The sequence below is a fragment of the Pleurodeles waltl genome, chromosome 1_2 (assembly GCF_031143425.1).
Source record: "Pleurodeles waltl isolate 20211129_DDA chromosome 1_2, aPleWal1.hap1.20221129, whole genome shotgun sequence".
Lineage (NCBI taxonomy): Eukaryota > Metazoa > Chordata > Amphibia > Caudata > Salamandridae > Pleurodeles > Pleurodeles waltl.
Window position 1 is genome coordinate 326,294,131 of NC_090437.1, and position 25,223 is coordinate 326,319,353.

At 48.1% G+C, this 25,223-nt stretch overlaps 1 protein-coding gene across 12 annotated transcripts in view; it reads left to right on the forward strand.

Moving 5' to 3' along the window:
* Positions 1-25,223, forward strand: part of MPDZ (multiple PDZ domain crumbs cell polarity complex component) — a 1,044,214-nt gene that overhangs the window by 311,495 nt on the left and 707,496 nt on the right. For all 12 annotated transcript variants that reach the window (XM_069238948.1, XM_069238974.1, XM_069239000.1 and 9 more), the window contains exons 15-16: positions 3,329-3,499; positions 8,637-8,726. In XM_069238948.1, coding sequence (XP_069095049.1) covers positions 3,329-3,499; positions 8,637-8,726 — 261 coding nt within the window. The remainder of the gene's footprint in view (positions 1-3,328; positions 3,500-8,636; positions 8,727-25,223) is intronic.

The window sequence follows — 25,223 nt, forward strand, 5'->3', positions numbered from 1 at the left end:
CCTTTCATCATAGTTGCTCTGGACACAGTTTAGGTTCAGGCTTGAGTGGTGATTCCAGGATATTCAGGCTATAACAATGATATTTAAGCCTCTATTCTGGATTTCGGTGAGAATGACCGTGAGGCTGCTGGGCCACATGCCAGATAGCGTATGCGGGCTCTGCAGTGGGATCTGAAATTCCAGTGGGCGCAGCATCAGGGGAATCTCTGACTTGGTCCAGATCTCCAAGGGACCTGCGTGAGATCTGCAGTAGTGGCTAAGAAACTGCGATTGGGTCAGAGTGAGATCCCTCTCCCTTCCCAAACCAGATCTGACAGTATTGACAGATGCATCACTCCTGCGATGGGCAGCCACCTGGAATCCTTGTGGCTCTGGACTGGGCACGAAGAGTCTGGTATCCCAAGCTATTGAGCATGGCCATAGATTTTCCGACCAGACTGCCCCTTCAGGAGGATCTTCTGTTGCAGCATCAGGGGAGGGCTCTCTGCATGCACCTGTCCGTTCTCCACCTTTTTGCATGGTGATTGAGCAACGTCAGTGGACAGCTTTTGATCTTCCTCCTGAGGTCTGTAACGTTTTCTTGGAGCCAGTCGTCCCTCCACCAAACCGGTATATGCCTGCTGTTGGAAGACATTTGTGGCATGGTGCATAGCCAAGTCTGTTGACCCCCTCTCTCTGAGGTTCTATTGTTTATACTGTTGTTGGCCCAACAGTTCTCTGCTTCGGGCACCCTCAAAGGTTATTTGTCTGTAATCTCTGCTTTCTTAAGGTTGCCTGGTCAGCCTTCTTTGTTTAAATCCCCTATTTTAAATAGGTTCCTTAAAGGCTTTACGCATATGTTTTCCTCCTTCCCCATTCATTATGCCCCAAAACTGGGGCTTAATGAATTTGGTTTTGACATTCCTGATGTGTTCTTCTATCGAGCCTCTCCACAATTGTCCTCTCACTTTGAAAACAGCTTTCCTTGTAGCCATTACATCTGCCTGCAAGATAAGTGAGCTGCAGACATTATCATCTAAGCCTCGCTACCTTTCCATCTATTCTGACAAAGTGGTGCTTCACACACGGACCTCCTTACTCCCAAAAGTGATTACGTCGTTCCATGTTGGCCAATCTATCACCTTGCCTACTCTTTATGCACCCCTGCATCCTTCTAATTAAGAGGAGAAAGTCCTTGAATGGGAAGTCCACACTCAAATCCTACGAACATACTGCCAGCGGTGGGGGACACCAACAATAGGGCACAAGAATGCAAAATGCCAAAACTTTACATCCAGCCACCCACATCCACGATCCAAAGGCAATGCTGTATGGATGAACTGGTCCATCTCTCACACTCATCCTGATCTGGTTAGGGAACTCAAATAAACATCACTAAAATTGATCCTCAGCTCCAACGTGGTCACACCAAACATGGCACCCAACAATGCTGGAACTGTCCTTAGTGCACCACGATACGCTCCCTAACATTCCAAATCTTCTCGCTCACAGCAAGGGCAGAGTCAGGCACGTATTGCTTAACAACTCAGTCTTGCAATTTGGATCGTGAGGTCATACAATTTGTGTACTTGCTTTTACCACTAAAATGTATGGAGATTCTAAAGGAAGCCAGAAGACCAGAGACAAGGGTGTGTTATGCAGCAAAATGGAAACACTTTGTCCACTATTGTGCTGCACACAGTATAAACCCTTGCACTCCATCTGAACCGCAACTGGTATGTTATTTGTTACACCTTGAAAAATCACATCGAGCATATACTGCCACAAAACTGCTTTTAGCACCAATTGCTGCATATCTGCAAAAAAGAAGTCATCATTTTTTTTTTTTTCATGGAAGGACTCAAGAGTAACTCCAACACATACACCTCCTGCAGCATCATGGAGCCTAAATATTGTGTTAACAAGATTAATGTCCGTACCATTTGAACCTATGCATAAATGCAGTTGCTAACAAGTGAAGAGCTTTCCTTGTCGCAATTACGTTGGTAAGAAGAGTTAGCGGAATACATTAATTAACTATCGAGGAATCTTATTTCCAGGTTTTCCAAGACAAAGTTTTATTATGCATACAAACCTAAGGTTTCTGCCAAAAGATATAACACCTTTCCACTTAAATCAAACAATAGATTTACTGGTTTTCTTAACAAAACCAGAAACAATTGCAGAAAGGAATCACTAGATGGACTGTTAAATGCATACGTTTGCTGCATCTAAGCAAAAAGAATACTACCCACAATGCCATGGGGCCACTCCAAACGTTAAAAGGGAGCATCATTAACCTTCATTGGAAATAACCCGCTAACTAACATTTGTAAAGTGGCTACATGGACAAACCCACACACTTTTATAAAACACTATTGTGTGGCTCTACAAGTCAGACAACAAGCTTTAGTGGGATAAACAGTTCTACGGACATTGTTTCAAGCAAATACACCATCTATGCCTAAAGCCAATGTGAGAGGCATACTGTTTTACAGTCTATACATACCGTGTATGTGCAGCCAACACATGCTACGAATGGAGTATGTTACTTACCTTTAAGCATCTATTTGTAGCGTGAAGTGTTGTAGATTCACACTCACCCTCCTACTTCTCCAGCAGGTATTAGATGGTGTCATATCCACACAAAAATCTAAGCATATTCAGAAGCAAACGCTAACATAGCAGACTACATCCTCGCTTCCTGCATGGCAGTGAAAAAACATTACAATCTAACAAAGGAGGCTTTGAACATGTGCATTGTATTGAGTAGGAAGAGAGAGGTCGTACGACGTCAACCATAAAAGACTTCCTTGAGAAAAACAAATTGCAGAGTCCAGGCCCAACACTAGAGACAGGAGTGTGCATACCATGTTAATCTGCAGCACTACACACTGTGAATAGATGCTTACAGGGCAAGTGACATACTCTAAATATTTACAAAATCGTAGGAGGTTCACTTACCTTACATATACTTACCTTGCATTGTAAATCACCTTGCATTGTAAAGACGTGTGGTAAAGTCATTGGTGGTAAAGGATGCATAGTAAAGACATGCATTGTAAACGCATATGTTGTAATGCCATACAACCTACATGGGTTTCATAGATAAATAAATCTATATCTTTCCATGAGGGTCCACAGGAAATAGTGGAGGCCTGCGGTCAAAAGGTTTTACTTTGAGTGCAGCTCTCACTCTGACTATTTGTCTTCCGAACAGCACTAATAGTGTTTACCTAGGATTTCACTTTGATGCCATTGTAGACTAGACAGTGTGATTGTGTTTATTTAATGCAAATGATAGCTTTGCAGGTCAAATTGTTCTGATGTTTTAATTTGCTTCTGGCAGGTGAACAACATATCTCTTCTTGGTCAAAATCATAAAGATGTGGTCAATATTTTAAAAGAGCTGCCCATTAAAGTGATAATGGTTTGTTGCCGCCCTGTTCCCCTTCCAAGCAGGGAGAGTGAAATGGATGATCTAAACTTCTCAGAGGAGATAGACCACTCAGCAGAGGAGGTAATACAGTGAAATAGCATGCACAACATTGCAATTTATGTGCTGTTGATAACGTACTTGTCCTCAGTTTTTATTCAGATATTCAAGTCCTTTTAACAAATCATAATCACCTTGTCTTTAGTGATGTATTATTATATCACACTGTGTATTATGTGTATTTCTGGAATGTTATTTCTGATGACTATTGATGCAAATTATTTTAAGTAGCTGTTTTCTTGTTTCTGAAACCCATTATTACGAGAATTCTTAAAGCTTTTTAACAATTTTCAACATTAAACAATTAAAATAGCCATGATACATTTTTAATGTCGTTGTATTGAGTCAGCATGACAGAATCGTTTGTGATTTATTAGAATTTTAGCCTTCTGAATGGTGTTAATGGAAATCATATAGCCAGCGAATGAATGTACATAGTTTTTTTTTAGTATTGTGTACCATACAGTGTCCTTTCTGCCAGAAAATCCAGACACAATAATACATGTTTGCCTAAAGTGACCATTTAACGTGACATTGTGATTTTCCTACTTCCCACAAACTTTGCTGTAACAAGTTGGGACGTAACAGACTTCTGAGAACAGGGCAAAGCTTAAAAAGGATTTTTGATCTCAACAATCTGTTTTTTTGAGCCATTCAGACCAAATTGATCACTGTGGTTTTTTGTTATATTTCGAACCTGTCTATATGGTATATTAATTAAACACATTTTTTTCTTGTAGGTCTGTAGGAAGCTGGCCCAGTGTGTGGTGGACACCTATGGTGTCGCACCTTATAATGGGTCCAGGCAACACTGATTAGATAGTGTTACAGTGTCTAGACAGCTAGGGCTCTCTAGGGTAGCTGTGGTGAACAGCCAAGACTTATCTAGAAGGCACATGAAGCACTTGCAATACCAGAGTAGTCACACAGTTAACTTATCACATATGAAAGGAACCACACAGTGTTGCAAAAATAAAGGTACTTTATTATAGGCACACCAAACTAGACTACCATTGATGTACCTCCCTCTGGAGGTATGAACACAGAATATACACTAGTAAGTACGCAGGAAAAGCATAACTTAGAAAAGGCCCTATGGGGGGCCAAACCCTATACAAATAAAATGGAATGCGAAAGGGTGTTCCCCACAAGAGTGTTTGGAGTAGTTAGCCAAGGGAAGTGGAACCTCAAAAGGTAAGTATCTAAAAGATTCTCAGCAGTAGGGTGCAGAGAGGCAAGTTACCTTGACTTCCCATAGGCTAACATGGGAACGTCGTGGTTGGAGAAATGCAAAAACAGGACCAAGCTGGTGGAACCCAATGGTGGATTCTGGGCGAGGAGGACCTGCAAAGAAGGGGACAGAGTACAGTACACACTGGAGTGTCCAGGTGGGGCAGGAGGCAATGGCACACCTTCAGTAGCTGAAGATCTGGGTCGTCGATGATGGATGAATTCCAGCTGCAGGGTCTAGGAGCTGCAGAGGAGTCCCTAAAGTCGCCTACCAGATGTCCCTCGATGGTCGCCGAATTGCAGATGGGTCACCGGATTGGTGATGGTGGGACAACGAACAAGCACAGACAAATGCAAAAGGAGCTGTGGAGGACTAGCAAGGTCCAGGGGAATCAAACCTTGGAGGGGAGTCCGGGCTGATCCTCAGAATGTAGGAGAGTCAGAAGAAGCAGTCCGAGCCCTCAAACGCAACCCACTGCCACAGGCACAGTATGTTGCAGTGAGGCCCAGTCAGCAAACCGGAAGAGGAATTCCACATTGCTGGAGCTGCACAGAGGAGACTGTTCTTGCAGAGGTAGAGTGCTGGGGTCCGGGTCTAATTGGAGCCTGAAGATCACTCAGAGCAGGAGTCAAGAAGCTTTGGTTGGTTCAACATTTGCAGTGCACAAGGGTTCTGTCCCAGTGGCAGAGGCAAGGGCACACCGTCTCCCACGTTGGACAGAAGGCAGAGAGGACCCAGGGGATCCCTCAGAACCACCACCTGTGTTGGAAAATCTGCTCAAATCTGACAGACAGAGGATCCCCCCAGCCCGACGTTGTTGTCTTAGGTGCCTGTGGATGCAGGGGAGAGTGACACCTTCACTCCAAAGGAGATTCCTTCTTGCTTCTTGGAGCATTTGAAGTCTTGCCAACCCCAGAAGATGCACAGTCATGGAGATGTTGCAGAATGCTGACAGAAGCCGAAGTCTTCTCAGGCAGTGCAGTCTTGTCCGGTTCTTGTGTAGCCCAGCAGCAGTTTCAGAGGCCAGGAGCAGAAGATGTCTTGCAGAGAGTTCCTTGCAGTATCTTGCATGATGAATCCGGGGACCCACCCACAAGGGAGTCTCTAAAAGCCCAAAAAGGAAATTTGGCCACTTTCTGGGGGTGACCACCTATCAGAAGGGGTCGCTGACATCAGCTATCTGGCCTACCCAGTCAGATGCTCCTAGAGGCCTCTGCACACCTTGGTTCCAAGATGGCAGAACCAAGTGGCCACCTGGAGGAGCACCGGGCACCACGCTATGGGTGGAGATGTACAGGAGAGTGGTCCCTCCCCTTTCCTTTGTGTGTTTTGTGCCAGAGCCGGGACCAGTGGTCCCAAGAATGGTGCAAACCGGATAGCGCAAGGAAGGCACCAAATGTGCAGTTCAAAGCAGTCCAGCGGTGCGGGGAGAATACCCTTCCCCAGTCCGGTAACATTTATTTCCAAATCTCAGGATGCTGCACCCCTCTCCTACAGGAAATCTTTTGTTCTGCTGTCCCCTGCTCGAGATGGTCAAGCAGCAGGAAGGCAGAATCGTGTCTGGGGGTCTATAGCAGTGCAGGCTTCTTGCAGAACCCTGGAAGACTGGTAGGAGCAAAACTGGGGGATCCTCTGAGGAACCTTTAGGGTGCAGGAAATCATGCCACTTATACTGGAATCAGTATTGGGGTATGATGATTCTGACATGCTTGACACAAAACATGCCCAGATTCAGAGTTACCATTGCGTAGTTGGACCACCAGTGGCCAGTACATACATAAAATGGCTTCCCCGCACTTACGAAGTCCAGGATCTGCTCATGCAGGGGTGCCCACACAAACAAGGACCTGCACCCTGGCCGTTGGGCTGAAAGGGCCTACCCTAGGGATGACTTACAGTGAACTGGTGTAGTAACTTGTAGTGAAAGGACGCATGCACCATTTCACGCAGGCTGCAAATGGCATGCCTGCAGACACAGTTTACATGGGCTCACCTGGGTGACAAAATACATGCTGCAGCCCATGGGAGCCCCTTAGGATAACCATGTCCTGGGTACCAAAGTACCATCTACCAGGGACTTACAGGGGTACATCAGTTTGCCAATTATGGGGTGTATGAAGTATCAAAACAACCAAATTTGGAGGAGAGAGCACAATCACTGGGGTCCTGATTAGCAGAATCCCAGTGAAAATAGTCTAAGCACACTGATATCAGTCAAAAAGTGGGGGTAACCATGCCAGAAAGAGGGGACTGTCCTAGAAGGTCGACCTGACCATTTCTGTACTATGCAGGCTACCATTTATTGATGTCTTGAGTAGTCCAGTGAATCATGTATTGCGTAGTTTGCAGTAATTATTGCCTGGGAGTAGAAAGGAGAAAATACCGTTTGCTTTGACTACATGGGCGATCATTGACAGAAATTGGCTTTTGGAAGCAGCTACTATGGGCTTACATACCCCTAGATGTAAAGGCCTAAGAAGGGTAAACCATAACAGCTATAAATTATCCTGAAAATTTTAGTTAAAGATTTTTATTGCTCACACTAATCCCACATCCCAATCTGTCACTATTTGTACCTCATTCCTCCTCAGTTTGGACCCAGACATATGAAAATCAGTCTGGACTCTGCTCCAGTGGGAACAGGCCAGCCCAAACTTCCTGGCCAGATCCTCCCTGAACCAGAACTTAAGCAACCTAGGACCGTATTTTCCAGTATTAGAGCTCATCTGCCAGGAATGAGAAGTTGAATGGGTACTCTGAGCTATTACCAGTGGTTAAACCTTTTGCAAGTGTTTATCCCATCAACTTTTGTGAGTTGATGTAACACCCTGAGTGGCCAAGGACATACCCAGATGTGGGTTATTTTCTCGCTGTGTCAGTGGAGCTAAGCTACATCCGAATGAAGAGCTCCAGTCAGTGCAAAACCAGTCTTGGGTTGCTTGTGTTCCTGTTCAGAGAGGACATGCCCTTGGAGTTAGGGCTGGACTATTCCTATGAGGAACAGAGCCAAGACTAATTTGCATATGGCTGGGTCCAAGCTGAAGTGAAATGTTGGGCAAAACAGCAATGGGTTGCAATTCTAGCCAGAACCATTGCCAGTGTTTAGACTTATTGCAAGCATTCCCCCATCAACATTTGTGTGTTCCTGATGAATGTTGGCAGATTTGACTTGCCAATATTTATCACAAAGGTTTCAATTGCTATACTTGTGGTAATATCAGTTAACTGGACTACACATAATGAGCATCTAAAAGTTCTTGTTATCAAGCATCCTGATGAGCATTTCTGATGGATTCTTCTAACTGCAGATTCATCATCTTTAGAATATTCCAGGCACCAGACTGGATGCAGAAAATCCTCCCATGAACGACTCCTACACATTGACAGTTGGCACCTTTTTGCTCCGCTGTGATGCTGTAGTGCTCCAGAAATGATGGTGTGGGGCTGTATATGAGCACTATCCCTTCACGCTGATGTCAGCTACTCTCTCTCTGCTCCTTCTAAAGTGCTGCTCCTCTCCCAGCTTTGTTATTGCTCCAATGATTCCTTAAAACTTTCAAACAGTATGCTAGAGAAGATGTCTCCTCTGAAGCCAGCAGGATTCAACACCAGCTCATAAGGGTGGTGCCTGTATGTGGGCCTACTCGGTCACTTCCATAGTGGTATGGGATGCCAGGGAGCAATAGGCACCAGCTGTCAGCATGCAATTCACTGCTGGGATAATTTCCTTGATCCAGTCTGGTTCCAGGACTCTTCTAAAGGTGAAGAATCTGAGGGTTAGCATATCCACCAGGTGGAGTTAATGAGGGTAAGTAACTTGCTCATTTTAACCTTTGGTGTGTGGCTATTATCAGATGTGACATAATGATTTGGATTAATGTTTTTTTCATAAACTACTTTTCCTTTTTTTCATTCCATCATTGTTTACAGCTACCAGACTACTTACCATCTAATTCAACCGGTATGTGGCATGGCGAGGAGAACCAAGGCACAAATGTTGATCAGGAGGAAGTTTTAGAGGTATGTTAGATAAAATTTAGCAGCTTTGCACAGCTTTCACATATAGGTGGGTGTTAAATAGCCTCTGAAAGCAGTTCTTTCATTACACTCTTATCCAATGTAGTACACTCTTATCCAATGTAACTGTGTTGGGATCCTGGAATTAAATTTGGGTAGAAATAGTATGTTGAGCCACATTTCTTATCACAAGCCATGTAACCTCTGTTGTGCACCTTTTCTGCATTCAGTGCCATTAACTAATCAGTGTTATTCCTACTCCCTTCTTCCTTTGTGGTGATGTTAGAGAACAAACTTCTCATGTTAAGTCAGTTGTTTATCGAAAGTTCAAGAGTTCAGTCTAAAGACTATTCTGTTTCAGTCTGCCCTCTTCGTTCCAGTGGCACTTTTCATCGCCCAACTTTCAGAGGTGCCTACAGATCCAAAACCTCAGAGACCTCTACTTCCCATACTATTCTGAGGGTTTCTGTGGGGGGTCCTACAGAGACAACAACAACAAGGGCAGAGGTAAGAGCACCACCTCCCGAGGCTTTTCCTCCACTGCAAAGCAGTGAATACTGCCTTCCCCCGCTCATTTCACACCTGTTGGGGGATGGCTCCAAAATGTTCATCCAGAATGGGTCAGCATCACCAGGGACCAATGGGTCCTTTCCATTATCCAACTTGGTTATTGTCTGGAGCTCATTACCACTTCTCCAAATATTACCCCTCGCACTCCCAAGCTATCTCACAACCCCCTCACCCTTCTCAAACAAGAAGTTCAATCCCTTCTTCTCAAAGGGGCCATCAAGCCTTTTCCCTTACAACACCTAGGATCAGGGGAATACTCTCTATACTTCCCCATTCCCAAATACAACAGCTGTCTCCGGCCTTTTCTGAACCTCAGAGCATTAAACCAGTACATTTAGTCAGAACACTTTCACATATTTCCCTTCAAGATGTTACTCCACTTCTGCAACAAGGTGACTTTATGAAAGCTCTGGATCTAAAGGACGCCTACTTTCATATTCTCATCCACCCCAAACACTGAAAATACCTAAGATTCATTATTGCAGGCAAACATTGCCAGTTGAAAGGCCTACCTTTCGGGGTCACAACCTGCTCCCAGTCTTCACAAAGTGTTCAGCCCATCAAAGCCAGCACATGACCGCACTGCCAATACCACACTCAGTTGACAGTGGATCCCCTTCACACTCTGGGATTTTTGTAGGAAAGCGCCCTCTTCCTTGGCATGGTTACCCCAATGTTCTGCCTGTTATCAGTGTGTTTGACGGTGTTCACTTGGATCCTGCTAACCAGGACCTCAGTGACTATGCTCCCGTTCTTCTAAATTGGTAACTGTACCTTTTTTTCCCCACAATTGGCATACTGGTACACCCATGTAAGACCCTAGTATATGGTACCTAGGTACCCAGGGCATTGGGGTATCAGGGGATCCCTATGGGCTGCAGCTGTTATTCTGCCACTTATAGGGAGCCCATGCAAAGGGCCTGCCTTTGCAGTTTGCATGAAACAGCATGAAACGGGTGCATGCATCCGTTTTCACTACAGGTCACTGCAAGTCACCCCTATGGTAGGCCCTCTCAGCCCAGAGGGCAGGGTGCATGTACCTGATTGTGAGAACAGCCCTGAATTAGCAGAGGTACCCCACAAACTCCAGATCCATTTTCCTGGACTTTGTGAGTGCGGAGATGCCATTTTGTGCGTGTGCTGGACATGGGTCACCACCTATACCCAGCTACATAATGGTAACTCAAACCTGTGCATGTTTGGTATCAAACATGTTGGTATCATACCCCAATACTATTGCAAGTATTTGATGTATGAGTCCATGCACTCTGGGGGCTCCCTAGAGGACCCCCAGCATTGCTACCACCAGTCTTACAAGGCTTTCCGGGCAGCCCAAGCTGCTACCACCCCTCAGACAGGTTTCTGCCCTTCTGCTGCTTGATCTGATCAAGTACAGGAAGGCAGAACAAAGGATTTCCTTTAGGAGAGGGAGGTAACACCCTCTCCCTTTGGAAATAAGTGTGACTGGCTTGGGAGGGGACCCTCCTTAAGCCACTCGTATGCTTTGAAGGGCACATTTGGTGCCCTCCATGCATAAACCAGTCCACACCGGTTCAGGGACCCCCGGTCCCTGCTGTGGCGCGAAACTGGACAATAGAAAGGGGAGTGACCACTCCCAGTCCATCACCACCCTTGGGGTGGTGCTCAGAGCTCCCCCAGAGGGCCCCTGGGTTCTGCCATCTTGTTTCCAAGGTTGGCAGGGACTCTGGGAGCATCTGAGTGGCCAGTCCAGGCAGGTGGCGACAGAGCACTCTCCTAATAGGTGCTTACCTGGTTAGGTGACCAATCCCCTTTTCAGGGCTATTTAGGGCCTCTCTCTCGGGTGGGTCCTCAGATTTGGCTTGCAAAACTCTAGCAAGATTCCACTGCAACCTCTACTTCAACTTCTGGCCACTGGAGCCACAACTGGACCCTCCAGGAACAGACAACGCTGCAATCAACGAAGGAGACTCTTCAGCAACTTTGTTTCCACGGCTCCTTCCAGCTTTGCAAAATTTCCCTGACCGTGCATCCCCAGAAGCCAGCAACTCTTCGGCCTGCACAAGAAGAAGGAATCTCCCTTTTGTAGTGAAGGAGTCACTCCCCTGCATCCGCAGGCACCTGCTGCAACAACTGCCAGCTGCGTGGATCTCCTCTCATTCCGAGCTGCTTGGATCCTGCATCACGGGTGGTGGTCTGGAGTAGTCCTCTTGGTCCTCTCTGACAGTTGTCCAGCTTTGGTGGAGGTAAGCCTTTGCCTTCCCACGCAGGGCCATACCCCTGAGCACTGCATCTCTTGCAGCTACCAAGGCTTGTTTGCATCTTCTCCAAGGGATCTTCAGGCGATGTATAGCTCCTGTTTGCAGCACTCCTTCCTGCGATGCACAGCCCTTTGCGTGGTTCTCCTGCGACCTGGGATCCCTTCCTGTAGTGGTGCGTGGACTCCTTCTACAACTTCTTTGTCCCCGTCCTGTGGGTGCTGCCTCTGCTTCTGTGGACTTTCTGTGATGCCGAGGGTCCCCTGTGACTCCCCCTCCTGGGTTGAGTCCTCCTGGGCCTTGCTGGTCCCCGGCAGCACCACTTTTCCACTAACTGCGAGTTTGCCTTTGCCAAGGCTTGTTGGTGGAATTTCTGCACCAACACCCGTCTACAGTCTTCACCCAGCGTGGGACATCTTCTGCGTCCATCAGGAACTCTTTTCCGGCTCCAGGGCTGCAGTGTTGACCTGTTCTTCTTCACCGTCGACCAACTCTTGCAGGTACAGCTGGATGGGTAGTAGCTCCTACTCCTCCTGGACTCAACTGTAACTCTTGGATTTGGTCCCCTCTCTCCACAGGCCTTCTGTCTTCAGAAATCCACCGCTGGTTTCTTGTAGTCTTGTCTTGGTGTCGTCTTTTCTTCTTTTGGGTGGTTTGGGGAAAATCAGTACTTTTACCCCTGCTTTCCTGGCTGCTGGGGGATACTGTGTTACTTATCTGTGTGGTTTTCTAGTACTCTTAGCTGTCCTCTACACATTCCACTTACCTAGGTGGGTGTCCGCATTCCATTTATTTAGTATATGGTTTGTGCTCCCCCTTGGGTCACTATTAGTTATTGCTATTTGCACTGTTTTCTAACCTTTTCTATGCCTATTTGTGACTGCCAGTATATATATTTAGTGTATTACTTAACTTCTATTGGAGGGTTGCCCTTCTAGTATTTTGTGGTATTGTGTTCCAAAAATAAAGTACCTTCATTTTTGCACAACTGAGTGTTTTCTTTCATGTGTTAGTGTTGTGTGACTACGGTGGTATTGCATGAGCTTTGCATGTGTCCTAGATAAGCCTTGGCTGCTCGTCCACAGCTACCTCTAGAGAGCCTAGCTTCTAGACACTGCCTACACTTCACTAAGAGGGGATACCTGGACCTGGTATAATGTGTAAGTACCTTAGATACCCACCACACATCAGGCCAGCTTCCTACACTTCACAATAAATTTGTCCAAAACCCACCTCCAACCCCGTCAGATACAGCCCTATCTAGGTACTATTGTCAATGCAGAGTTGCGGCTAGGATATCCCAAACCGACCTATATTCTGAGTTTTCAGCCTCTTCTCCCCCGGTTTCAGGAGAGTCACACATATACAGTCAGCACTATTATGCACCTGTTAGGGAGGATTGCGCCCTGCATTGCTATTGTTCCTCATTCCAGACTCCAAATGTGTCCCCTATAGCAGTGTCTGTCTCTTCAGTGGTCTCAGTTACAGGGTCACCTGGAAGATCTAGTGTTGTTAGATTGCCATACATACCACTGTCTATGATGGTGGAACACCACCAACCTGTTGAAAGGACGGCCTTTTCTGGTCCCTGTGCCTCAGGTCATTCTGACCACAGATCCATCACTGATGGGTCACCAATCCCTACGTATCAATTACCTCGACCTTCAAGCAGTATTTCTAGCCCTGAAAGCATTTTTTTCAACACCTGTCTCACAAGGTTGTATTAATCAGCATTGACAACATGACAGTCATCTATTATCTACATAAAAAGGTGGGGACATAGTCGTCCCTGTTAGAAATGGAAGTCTCTAGTTGGCAGTTGTAGGAAGCTGGCCCAGTGTGTGGTGAACACCTATGGTGTTACACCTTATACTGGGTCCAAGAAAACCCCTATTAGTGAGTGTTACAGTGTCTAGACAGCCAGGCCTCTCTGTGGTAGCTGTGATGAGCAGCCAAGGCTTATCTAGCATGTGAAGCACTTGCAATATCACAGTAGTTACACAGTAACTTATCACTCATGAAAGGAACCACACAGTGTTGCAGAAATAAATTTGATTTATTATAGACACACCAAACTAGACTACCATAGGTATACTTCCCTCTGGAAGTATGAACACAATAAATATACACAGGTAAGTAATTGTGAATAGCATAAATTAGCAAGGGCCCTATGGGGTGCCAAACCATAAACTAATAAAATGGAATGCGAAAGGGTGTTCCCTACCAGAGTGTATGGTATAGTTAGACAATCGATGGGAAAGAGTGGACCCAAAGCATCTAGAAGATCCCCTGCGCCTGGGTGCAGAGAGGTAAGTTACCTGATTTTCCCATAGGATAACATTGGGATGTCGATGTTGGAAACTGCAGAAGCAGGATGGAACGAGTGGAACCCGAGGGTGGATTCAGGGTGAAGAAGACCTGCAAAAGAAGGTGACAGAGCCCAGTCCACAAAGGACTGTCCAGGTGGGAAGGAGCCAAATCCCACCCTTCTGTAGCTGAAGATCTGAGTTGATGGTGATGGATAAAGTCCAACTACGGGGTCCAGGAGCTGCAAAGGAGTCCCTGAAGTTGTCTACAAGTTGTCCCTCGACGGTCGCTGGTGGTTTAGTGGTCAGGACGGCCACCAACAAGTAGAAGCGAATGCAAGAGGAGCATGTGGAGGTTTTGCAGAGCTGTGGAGGACCAGCAAGCTCCTGAGGACTTGACCCTTGAAGGGGAGTCTGGGCTGATCCTCGGAAGACGGGTAGCCAGCAGAAGCAATCGAAGCCCCCACAAGCAACCCACTGGCAGCAGGCGCAGTAAGTTGCAGGGAGGCCCAGTCAGCGCACCTGAAGAGGAGTCCCACATCTCTGGAGCAGCAGAGAGAAGACTGTCCTTGCAGAGGTAGAGTGCTGGGGGCCGGGGCTACTTGAGCCTGAAGATCCCTTGGAGCAGGAGTCAAGAAGCCTTGGTTGCTGCAACAGTCACGGTGCACAGTGATTCTGTCCTGATGGAAGAGGCATGGGGTCACCATCTCCCACATTGAACAGAAGGCAGAGAGAACCCAGGGGATCCCTCAGAACCACCACCTGTGTTGGAGAATCTTCACAGATCCGTAGGACAGAAGATCCCACCAGCCAGACGTAGTTGCCTTAGGGGCCTGCGGATAGAGGGGAGTGACTCCCTCACCCCTAAGGAGATTCTTTCTTGGTTGTTGGTGCAGCTGAACTCTTGCCGACCCCAGAGGATGCACAGCCATGGAAATGTTGCAGATGGCTGATACAAACTGCAGAAACAATGTTGCAATGAGAAGTCTTCTCAGGAGTTGCGGTCTTGTTTCCAAGATGGCAGAACCAAGTGGCCACCTGGAGTAGCTCTGGTCACCACCACTGGGGAGAGTGGGGGGGTGCTGCATGTGTGTTTGTTTGTTTCACACCAGAGCAGGAATCAGTGGTTCCTGGACTAGTGTAAACCGGATTATGCAAGAAGGCACCGAATGTGCCATACAAAGCAATCCAGTGACATGGGGAGGCTAGCCCTCCCTTTCCCTGTAACACCAATTTCCAAAGGAGAGGAGGTTGCACCCCTCTCCCTCAGGAAATCCTTTGTTCTGCTGTCCTGTGCTTGACCTGGTCAAGCAGCAGGAGGGCAGAATCGTGACTGGGGGACTGCAGCAACGTTTTTAGACCCTGGAAGACTGGCAGGAGCAGAACTGGCGGATCCTCTAAGGAACGCCCTGAGTGCGTGGAATCATGCATCCAATACTGGAATTAGTATTGGTGTATGATTCCAAAATGTTTGGTACCAAACATGCCGAGGTTCAGAGATTCCATTATGTAGCGGGACCACAGGCAGTGATCAGTGGCCAGTACATAGCTAAAATGGCTTCCCTGCAATTACGAAGTCCAGGGAATTGGACCTCGAATTCATAAGGACACCTCTGCTCCTGGAGGGGTTCCCACACATGTAGGGCCCTGCACCCTGCTCATTGGGCAGAAAGGGCCTACCATTAGGGTGACTCACAATGACCTGGTGTAGTGACCTGTAGTGAAAGGGTGCATGCACCTTTTCACACAGGCTGCAATTGGCAGGCCTGAAGACCGAGTTTGCATTGGCTCCCATGGGTGTCATAATACATGCTTCAGCCCATGAGGAACCCCTGGTGTACTAATGCCCTGGGTACCTAAGTAGCATATACTAGGGTCGGACAGGTATAAACCAGTATGCCAATTGTGGGGTGTAAGAAGTACCAAAGTAACTACATTTGGAGGAGAGAGCACAATCACTGGGGTCCTGGTTAGCAGGATCTCGGTGAAAACAGTCTAAGCACACTAACATCAGGCAGAAAGTGGAGGCAACTATGCCAGAAAGAGGGGACGTTCCTACAGCAGTGGCCTGCACCCTGTCCCAGTAGGGACTCTTCTTCCTAGTCAGGATAATGGAGTCACACACCTAAGATAGCCCCTGCTTCATCCCCTTCGCAGCTTGGCACAAGCAGTCAGACTTATCTCAGAGGCAATGTTGAAAGCATTTGCACATAACACACAAAAATGCAGTGAAAACACTACAAAAAGACACCAATCCAGTTTTAGAAAAATAGCCAATACTTATGTGTGTAAAACAAGACCAAAACGAGAAAAATCTAAAATACAGTAATAAAGATATGAATTTTTCAAGAAGTACTTAAAAATATAGTTCCTTGATTTCAATAGCTCCGTCCGGGGCTATCACAGCGTCGTGAACAACAAATCCAACAGTTCCGGCCAGCCGCGAGGTCGCAGGTCAGCTACAGTGTTGGGCTGACCCGCAAACACTACCTTGGAAAGGCAGGGTATTGCGGTCTCGCGACAGGCATCTGTTCCAGCGGTCAGTGCAGGGGTCGTTGGGCCCTTGAAGTCACACATGTTGCAGATTGAAATCCTTCCTGATGAGGAAGTCAGGAGCGCTGGCGTCAATGGCGTCAAGGCTGCGGTGCAACGCAGGATGATGCAACGCGTGTTACCCACAGCTCACGTGCAGGCAGCAGCTCAGTGACTGCATCCTGCGGCATCAGTGAGACCAGGCTGCGGTGTGAAGTGGGACGGTGCGACGTACGGGGTCTCCAGGTCACGGTGCAGGCATTGGCATTGTAGCCGCTGAAACGCCGTCTTCGGTAGGCCCAAGGCTGTGATATGATGCGAAGCAGGCTCCGTGCGGCAACCACAGGTTGCGATGCAGACAGGGGCATCTATTGATGATGATTGAGTCGATGGCGCTGGCGTCGGTGGACTGGGGCTGTGGTGCGGGACGGTGCTTCTTGACCGAGCAATGTCCTCAGGCTACGGTCCTGGCAGCAGCGTTGGTATCAGCCTAGAGCAGTGGCGTCGGGGATACCAAGGCTGCAGTGTGAAGCAAATCAGTGCAATGTGCGGGGCCCACAGAGATCACGGCGCAAGCAGTGGCTCAGTGATGGCAGTAGGTGGCGGCGTTGGTGAGACCAGGGTTGCGGAACAAAGTTGGGTGCGGCTCCATGCAGCACATTCAGGTCACGGTGCAGGCAGAGGCGTTGTTGATGTCGTCGTGGTTGATTTCCTTCTGTTGCAGCACAAAACACACAGTTCCCAGTGCTGCAGTCAGATGAACTTGATGTCTTTGGTGTCCCTGAGACTTCCAACAGGAGGCAAGCTCTACTTCAAGCCTTTGGAGAAATTGCACATGCAGGATACACAGCAAAATCTAGTCTTTGTCTTTTTCACAGCAGAAGCAGCAACTGCAGGCCAACCCAGCAAAGCACACACAGCAAAGGGCAGTACTTCTCCTTGCAGAGGCTTCCTTTGATCCAGAAGTGTTCTAAAGTTGTGGAGTCAGCAGTCCAATACTTTTACTCATTTCTACCTTTGAAGTAGGCAAACTTCAAAGGAAAGTTTCTGTTGTTCCCAAGATCCTGCCTGGCCAAGGCCCGGCTTCATACGCACTCCAGGAGGTCGGAGACTGCATTGTGTGAGGACAGGCACAGCCCTTTCAGGTGCAGGTGTCAGCTCTTCCCTCCCACTCTAGCCCAGGAAGATTCATTAGGGTATGCGAGGCACACCTCAGCTCCGTTTGTGTCATTGTCTAGAATGAAATTACAACCACCTTATCAGTCTGACTGAGACATGGATTCAGCAGCCAAGCAGAGGCACAGTTTGGTTAAGCAAGAAAATGCCCACTTCCTAAAAGTAGCGATTTCAACCTGACAATCTAACAAACAACTTTTCTAAAAGATGTATTTTTAAATTGTGAGTTCAGAGACCCCAAACTCCACTTCTCTATCGGCTCCCCATGGGAAATTACACCTAAGTGGAATTTAAATGTAAACCCCATGTTAGGCTATGGGTGAGATGGGCCTTGCAATGGTGGAAAATGAATGGATTTGGCAGTGTTTCACTATCAGAACATGTAAAAACACTAACACATGTCCTATATACACTGCACCCTGCCCATGGAGCTGCCTTGGGCCTACCGTAGGGGTGCCTTAAATGTACAAAAATGGAAGGGTTAAGCCTGGCAATTGGGTGCACTTGCCAGGTCGACATGGCAGTTCACAATTGTACACACAGACACTGCAGTGGCAGGTCTGAGATGTTTACAGGGCTACTCATGTGGGTGGCACAATCAGTGCTGCAGGCCCACTAGCAGCATTTGATTGACAGGCCCTTGGCACAGCTGGTACACTTTACCAGAGACTTACTAGTAAATCAAATATGCCAATCATGGATGAACCAATCAACAATACAATTTATTCAGTGAGCCCTTGCACTTTAGCACTGATCTGCAGTGGTAAAGTGCGCAAAGACAATATACCAGCAAAATCAAAGTCCAGCATACCATAAAAACAGGAGGTCAGAAGGCAAAAAGACAGGGGAAACACACCAAAAGATGCCAGGGCCAACATGTATCCCCTCCAGCTGAGAGTAGGGAGAACTACTCATCCTCTCCAGGAGTTCTCCTCACTAAGGCGCCGCCTCAACAGTTTTGGGTTCTCATCCCTCATCTGCACTAACCATCTGAGGGGCCTGTGGTCTGTCTGAACCGGGAAGTGAATCCCAAACAAATAAGGTGTGGTGTCTCTAGGTCACTGTGCAGGCATCTGCATCTTCATCATTGCTTAAGCAAGTTTGTCGGTAGGCCCAAGGCTGAGGTACGATGGCCGGGCTCTGTGCAATGCCCACGGGTCGCAGTCATGCACGGGTGTCTGTTGACGATGCTCGAGTCAATGGCGCTGGTGTTGTTGGACCGGGGCTGTGCTGTGGGACGGGACGGTGATTTGTATACCTCACAAGCAGTGTCCTCAGGCCACGGTGCAGCCAGCCTTAAAGTGAGGCGATGCGACATGCAGGACCCAGAGGTCACGGTGCAAGTAGCGGCTCGGTGATGGCATTAGGCTGTGTTGACCAGGGTTGGGGTGCAAAGTGGGGCATGGCTCCACGCCGCACTGTCAGGTCATGTGCAGGCAGTGGCATTGTTTATGGCATGGTGGTGGTTTTTCTTCTGTTGCAGCACAAAACACACAGTTCTCAGTGCTGTAGTCAGATGAACTTGAAGTCTTTGGTGTCCCTGAGACTTCCAACAGGAGGCAAGCTCTACTTAAAGCCCTTGGAGAAACTTCACAAGTAGGATTCAGAGCAAAGTCTAGTTTTGTCCTCTCCTTAGTAGAAGCTGCAACTCCAGACTAACCCAGCAAGGCACACGCAGCAAAGGGGCAGTACTCCTCCTCACAGCTCATCAGCTCTTCTCCTTGCAGAGGTTCCTCTTAATTCAGAAGTATTCTAAAGTTGCGGGGTCAGCAGTCCTTGTTTGCAGCACTCCTTCCTGCGATGCACAGCCCTTTGCGTGGTTCTCCTGCGACCTGGGATCCCTTCCTGTAGTGGTGCGTGGACTCCTTCTACAACTTCTTTGTCCCCGTCCTGTGGGTGCTGCCTCTGCTTCTGTGGACTTTCTGTGATGCCGAGGGTCCCCTGTGTCTCCCCCTCCTGGGTTGAGTCCTCCTGGGCCTTGCTGGTCCCCGGCAGCACCACTTTTCCACTAACTGCGAGTTTGCCTTTGCCAAGGCTTGTTGGTGGAATTTCTGCACCAACACCCGTCTACAGTCTTCACCCAGCGTGGGACATCTTCTGCGTCCATCAGGAACTCTTTTCCGGCTCCAGGGCTGCAGTGTTGACCTGTTCTTCTTCACCGTCGACCAACTCTTGCAGGTACAGCTGGATGGGTAGTAGCTCCTACTCCTCCTGGACTCAACTGTAACTCTTGGACTTGGTCCCCTCTCTCCACAGGCCTTCTGTCTTCAGAAATCCACCGCTGGTTTCTTGTAGTCTTGTCTTGGTGTCGTCTTTTCTTCTTTTGGGTGGTTTGGGGAAAATCAGTACTTTTACCCCTGCTTTCCTGGCTGCTGGGGGATACTGTGTTACTTATCTGTGTGGTTTTCTAGTACTCTCAGCTGTCCTCTACACATTCCACTTACCTAGGTGGGTGTCCGCATTCCATTTATTTAGTATATGGTTTGTGCTCCCCCTTGGGTCACTATTAGATATTGCTATTTGCACTGTTTTCTAACCTTTTCTATGCCTATTTGTGACTGCCAGTATATATATTTAGTGTATTACTTAACTTCTATTGGAGGGTTGCCCTTCTAGTATTTTGTGGTATTGTGTTCCAAAAATAAAGTACCTTCATTTTTGCACAACTGAGTGTTTTCTTTCATGTGTTAGTGTTGTGTGACTACGGTGGTATTGCATGAGCTTTGCATGTGTCCTAGATAAGCCTTGGCTGCTCGTCCACAGCTACCTCTAGAGAGCCTAGCTTCTAGACACTGCCTACACTTCACTAAGAGGGGATACCTGGTATAATGTGTAAGTACCTTAGATACCCACCACACATCAGGCCAGCTTCCTACACTTCACAATAAATTTGTCCAAAACCCACCTCCAACCCCGTCAGATACAGCCCTATCTAGGTACTATTGTCAATGCAGAGTTGCGGCTAGGATATCCCAAACCGACCTTCATTCTGAGTTTTCAGCCTCTTCTCCCCCGGTTTCAGGAGAGTCACACATATACAGTCAGCACTATTATGCACCTGTTAGGGAGGATTGCGCCCTGCATTGCTATTGTTCCTCATTCAAGACTCCAAATGTGTCCCCTATAGCAGTGTCTGTCTCTTCAGTGGTCTCAGTTACAGGGTCACCTGGAAGATCTAGTGTTGTTAGATTGCCATACATACCACTCTCTATGATGGTGGAACACCACCAACCTGTTGAAAGGACGGCCTTTTCTGGTCCCTGTGCCTCAGGTCATTCTGACCACAGATCCATCACTGATGGGTCACCAATCCCTACGTATCAATTACCTCGACCTTCAAGCAGTATTTCTAGCCCTGAAAGCATTTTTTTCAACACCTGTCTCACAAGGTTGTATTAATCAGCATTGACAACATGACAGTCATCTATTATCTACATAAAAAGGTGGGGACATAGTCGTCCCTGTTAGAAATGGAAGTCTCTAGTTGGCAGTTGTAGGAAGCTGGCCCAGTGTGTGGTGAACACCTATGGTGTTACACCTTATACTGGGTCCAAGACAACCCCTATTAGTGAGTGTTACAGTGTCTAGACAGCCAGGCCTCTCTGTGGTAGCTGTGATGAGCAGCCAAGGCTTATCTAGCATGTGAAGCACTTGCAATATCACAGTAGTTACACAGTAACTTATCACTCATGAAAGGAACCACACAGTGTTGCAGAAATAAATTTGATTTATTATAGACACACCAAACTAGACTACCATAGGTATACTTCCCTCTGGAAGTATGAACACAATAAATATACACAGGTAAGTAATTGTGAATAGCATAAATTAGCAAGGGCCCTATGGGGTGCCAAACCATAAACTAATAAAATGGAATGCGAACGGGTGTTCCCTACCAGAGTGTATGGTATAGTTAGACAATCGATGGGAAAGAGTGGACCCAAAGCATCTAGAAGATCCCCTGCGCCTGGGTGCAGAGAGGTAAGTTACCTGATTTTCCCATAGGATAACATTGGGATGTCGATGTTGGAAACTGCAGAAGCAGGATGGAACGAGTGGAACCCGAGGGTGGATTCAGGGTGAAGAAGACCTGCAAAAGAAGGGGACAGAGCCCAGTCCACAAAGGACTGTCCAGGTGGGAAGGAGCCAAATCCCACCCTTCTGTAGCTGAAGATCTGAGTTGATGGTGATGGATAAAGTCCAACTACGGGGTCCAGGAGCTGCAAAGGAGTCCCTGAAGTTGTCTACAAGTTGTCCCTCGACGGTCGCTGGTGGTTTAGTGGTCAGGACGGCCACCAACAAGTAGAAGCGAATGCAAGAGGAGCATGTGGAGGTTTTGCAGAGCTGTGGAGGACCAGCAAGCTCCTGAGGACTTGACCCTTGAAGGGGAGTCTGGGCTGATCCTCGGAAGACGGGTAGCCAGCAGAAGCAATCGAAGCCCCCACAAGCAACCCACTGGCAGCAGGCGCAGTAAGTTGCAGGGAGGCCCAGTCAGCGCACCTGAAGAGGAGTCCCACATCTCTGGAGCAGCAGAGAGAAGACTGTCCTTGCAGAGGTAGAGTGCTGGGGGCCGGGGCTACTTGAGCCTGAAGATCCCTTGGAGCAGGAGTCAAGAAGCCTTGGTTGCTGCAACAGTCACGGTGCACAGTGATTCTGTCCTGATGGAAGAGGCATGGGGTCACCATCTCCCACATTGAACAGAAGGCAGAGAGAACCCAGGGGATCCCTCAGAACCACCACCTGTGTTGGAGAATCTTCACAGATCCGTAGGACAGAAGATCCCACCAGCCAGACGTAGTTGCCTTAGGGGCCTGCGGATAGAGGGGAGTGACTCCCTCACCCCTAAGGAGATTCTTTCTTGGTTGTTGGTGCAGCTGAACTCTTGCCGTCCCCAGAGGATGCACAGCCATGGAAATGTTGCAGATGGCTGATACAAACTGCAGAAACAATGTTGCAATGAGAAGTCTTCTCAGGAGTTGCGGTCTTGTTTCCAAGATGGCAGAACCAAGTGGCCACCTGGAGTAGCTCTGGTCACCACCACTGGGGAGAGTGGGGGGGGTGCTGCATGTGTGTTTGTTTGTTTCACACCAGAGCAGGAATCAGTGGTTCCTGGACTAGTGTAAACCGGATTATGCAAGAAGGCACCGAATGTGCCATACAAAGCAATCCAGTGACATGGGGAGGCTAGCCCTCCCTTTCCCTGTAACACCAATTTCCAAAGGAGAGGAGGTTGCACCCCTCTCCCTCAGGAAATCCTTTGTTCTGCTGTCCTGTGCTTGACCTGGTCAAGCAGCAGGAGGGCAGAATCGTGACTGGGGGACTGCAGCAACGTTTTTAGACCCTGGAAGACTGTCAGGAGCAGAACTGGCGGATCCTCTAAGGAACGCCCTGAGTGCGTGGAATCATGCATCCAATACTGGAATTAGTATTGGTGTATGATTCCAAAATGTTTGGTACCAAACATGCCGAGGTTCAGAGATTCCATTATGTAGCGGGACCACAGGCAGTGATCAGTGGCCAGTACATAGCTAAAATGGCTTCCCTGCAATTACGAAGTCCAGGGAATTGGACCTCGAATTCATAAGGACACCTCTGCTCCTGGAGGGGTTCCCACACATGTAGGGCCCTGCACCCTGCTCATTGGGCAGAAAGGGCCTACCATTAGGGTGACTCACAATGACCTGGTGTAGTGACCTGTAGTGAAAGTGTGCATGCACCTTTTCACACAGGCTGCAATTGGCAGGCCTGAAGACCGAGTTTGCATTGGCTCCCATGGGTGTCATAATACATGCTTCAGCCCATGAGGAACCCCTGGTGTACTAATGCCCTGGGTACCTAAGTAGCATATACTAGGGTCGTACAGGGATACACCAGTATGCCAATTGTGGGGTGTAAGAAGTACCAAAGTAACTACATTTGGAGGAGAGAGCACAATCACTGGGGTCCTGGTTAGCAGGATCTCGGTGAAAACAGTCTAAGCACACTAACATCAGGCAGAAAGTGGAGGCAACTATGCCAGAAAGAGGGGACGTTCCTACAGCAGTGGCCTGCACCCTGTCCCAGTAGGGACTCTTCTTCCTAGTCAGGATAATGGAGTCACACACCTAAGATAGCCCCTGCTTCATCCCCTTCGCAGCTTGGCACAAGCAGTCAGACTTATCTCAGAGGCAATGTTGAAAGCATTTGCACATAACACACAAAAATGCAGTGAAAACACTACAAAAAGACACCAACCCAGTTTTAGAAAAATAGCCAATACTTATGTGTGTAAAACAAGACCAAAACGAGAAAAATCTAAAATACAGTAATAAAGATATGAATTTTTCAAGAAGTACTTAAAAATATAGTTCCTTGATTTCGATAGCTCCGTCCGGGGCTATCACAGTGTCGTGAACAACAAATCCAACAGTTCCGGCCAGCCGCGAGGTCGCAGGTCAGCTACAGTGTTGGGCTGACCCGCAAACACTACCTTGGAAAGGCAGGGTATTGCGGTCTCGCGACAGGCATCTGTTCCAGAGGTCAGTGCAGGGGTCGTTGGGCCCTTGAAGTCACACATGTTGCAGATTGAAATCCTTCCTGATGAGGAAGTCAGGAGCGCTGGCGTCAATGGCGTCAAGGCTGCGGTGCAACGCAGGATGATGCAACGCGCGTTACCCACAGCTCACGTGCAGGCAGCAGCTCAGTGACTGCGTCCTGCGGCATCAGTGAGACCAGGCTGCGGTGTGAAGTGGGACGGTGCGACGTACGGGGTCTCCAGGTCACGGTGCAGGCATTGGCATTGTAGCCGCTGAAACGCCGTCTTCGGTAGGCCCAAGGCTGTGATATGATGCGAAGCAGGCTCCGTGCGGCAACCACAGGTTGCGATGCAGACAGGGGCATCTATTGATGATGATTGAGTCGATGGCGCTGGCGTCGGTGGACTGGGGCTGTGGTGCGGGACGGTGCTTCTTGACCGAGCAATGTCCTCAGGCTACGGTCCTGGCAGCAGCGTTGGTATCAGCCTAGAGCAGTGGCGTCGGGGATACCAAGGCTGCAGTGTGAAGCAAATCAGTGCAATGTGCGGGGCCCACAGAGATCACGGCGCAAGCAGTGGCTCAGTGATGGCAGTAGGTGGCGGCGTTGGTGAGACCAGGGTTGCGGAACAAAGTTGGGTGCGGCTCCATGCAGCACATTCAGGTCATGGTGCAGGCAGAGGCGTTGTTGATGTCGTCGTGGTTGATTTCCTTCTGTTGCAGCACAAAACACACAGTTCCCAGTGCTGCAGTCAGATGAACTTGATGTCTTTGGTGTCCCTGAGACTTCCAACAGGAGGCAAGCTCTACTTCAAGCCTTTGGAGAAATTGCACATGCAGGATACACAGCAAAATCTAGTCTTTGTCTTTTTCACAGCAGAAGCAGCAACTGCAGGCCAACCCAGCAAAGCACACACAGCAAAGGGCAGTACTTCTCCTTGCAGAGGCTTCCTTTGATCCAGAAGTGTTCTAAAGTTGTGGAGTCAGCAGTCCAATACTTTTACTCATTTCTACCTTTGAAGTAGGCAAACTTCAAAGGAAAGTTTCTGTTGTTCCCAAGATCCTGCCTGGCCAAGGCCCGGCTTCATACGCACTCCAGGAGGTCGGAGACTGCATTGTGTGAGGACAGGCACAGCCCTTTCAGGTGCAGGTGTCAGCTCTTCCCTC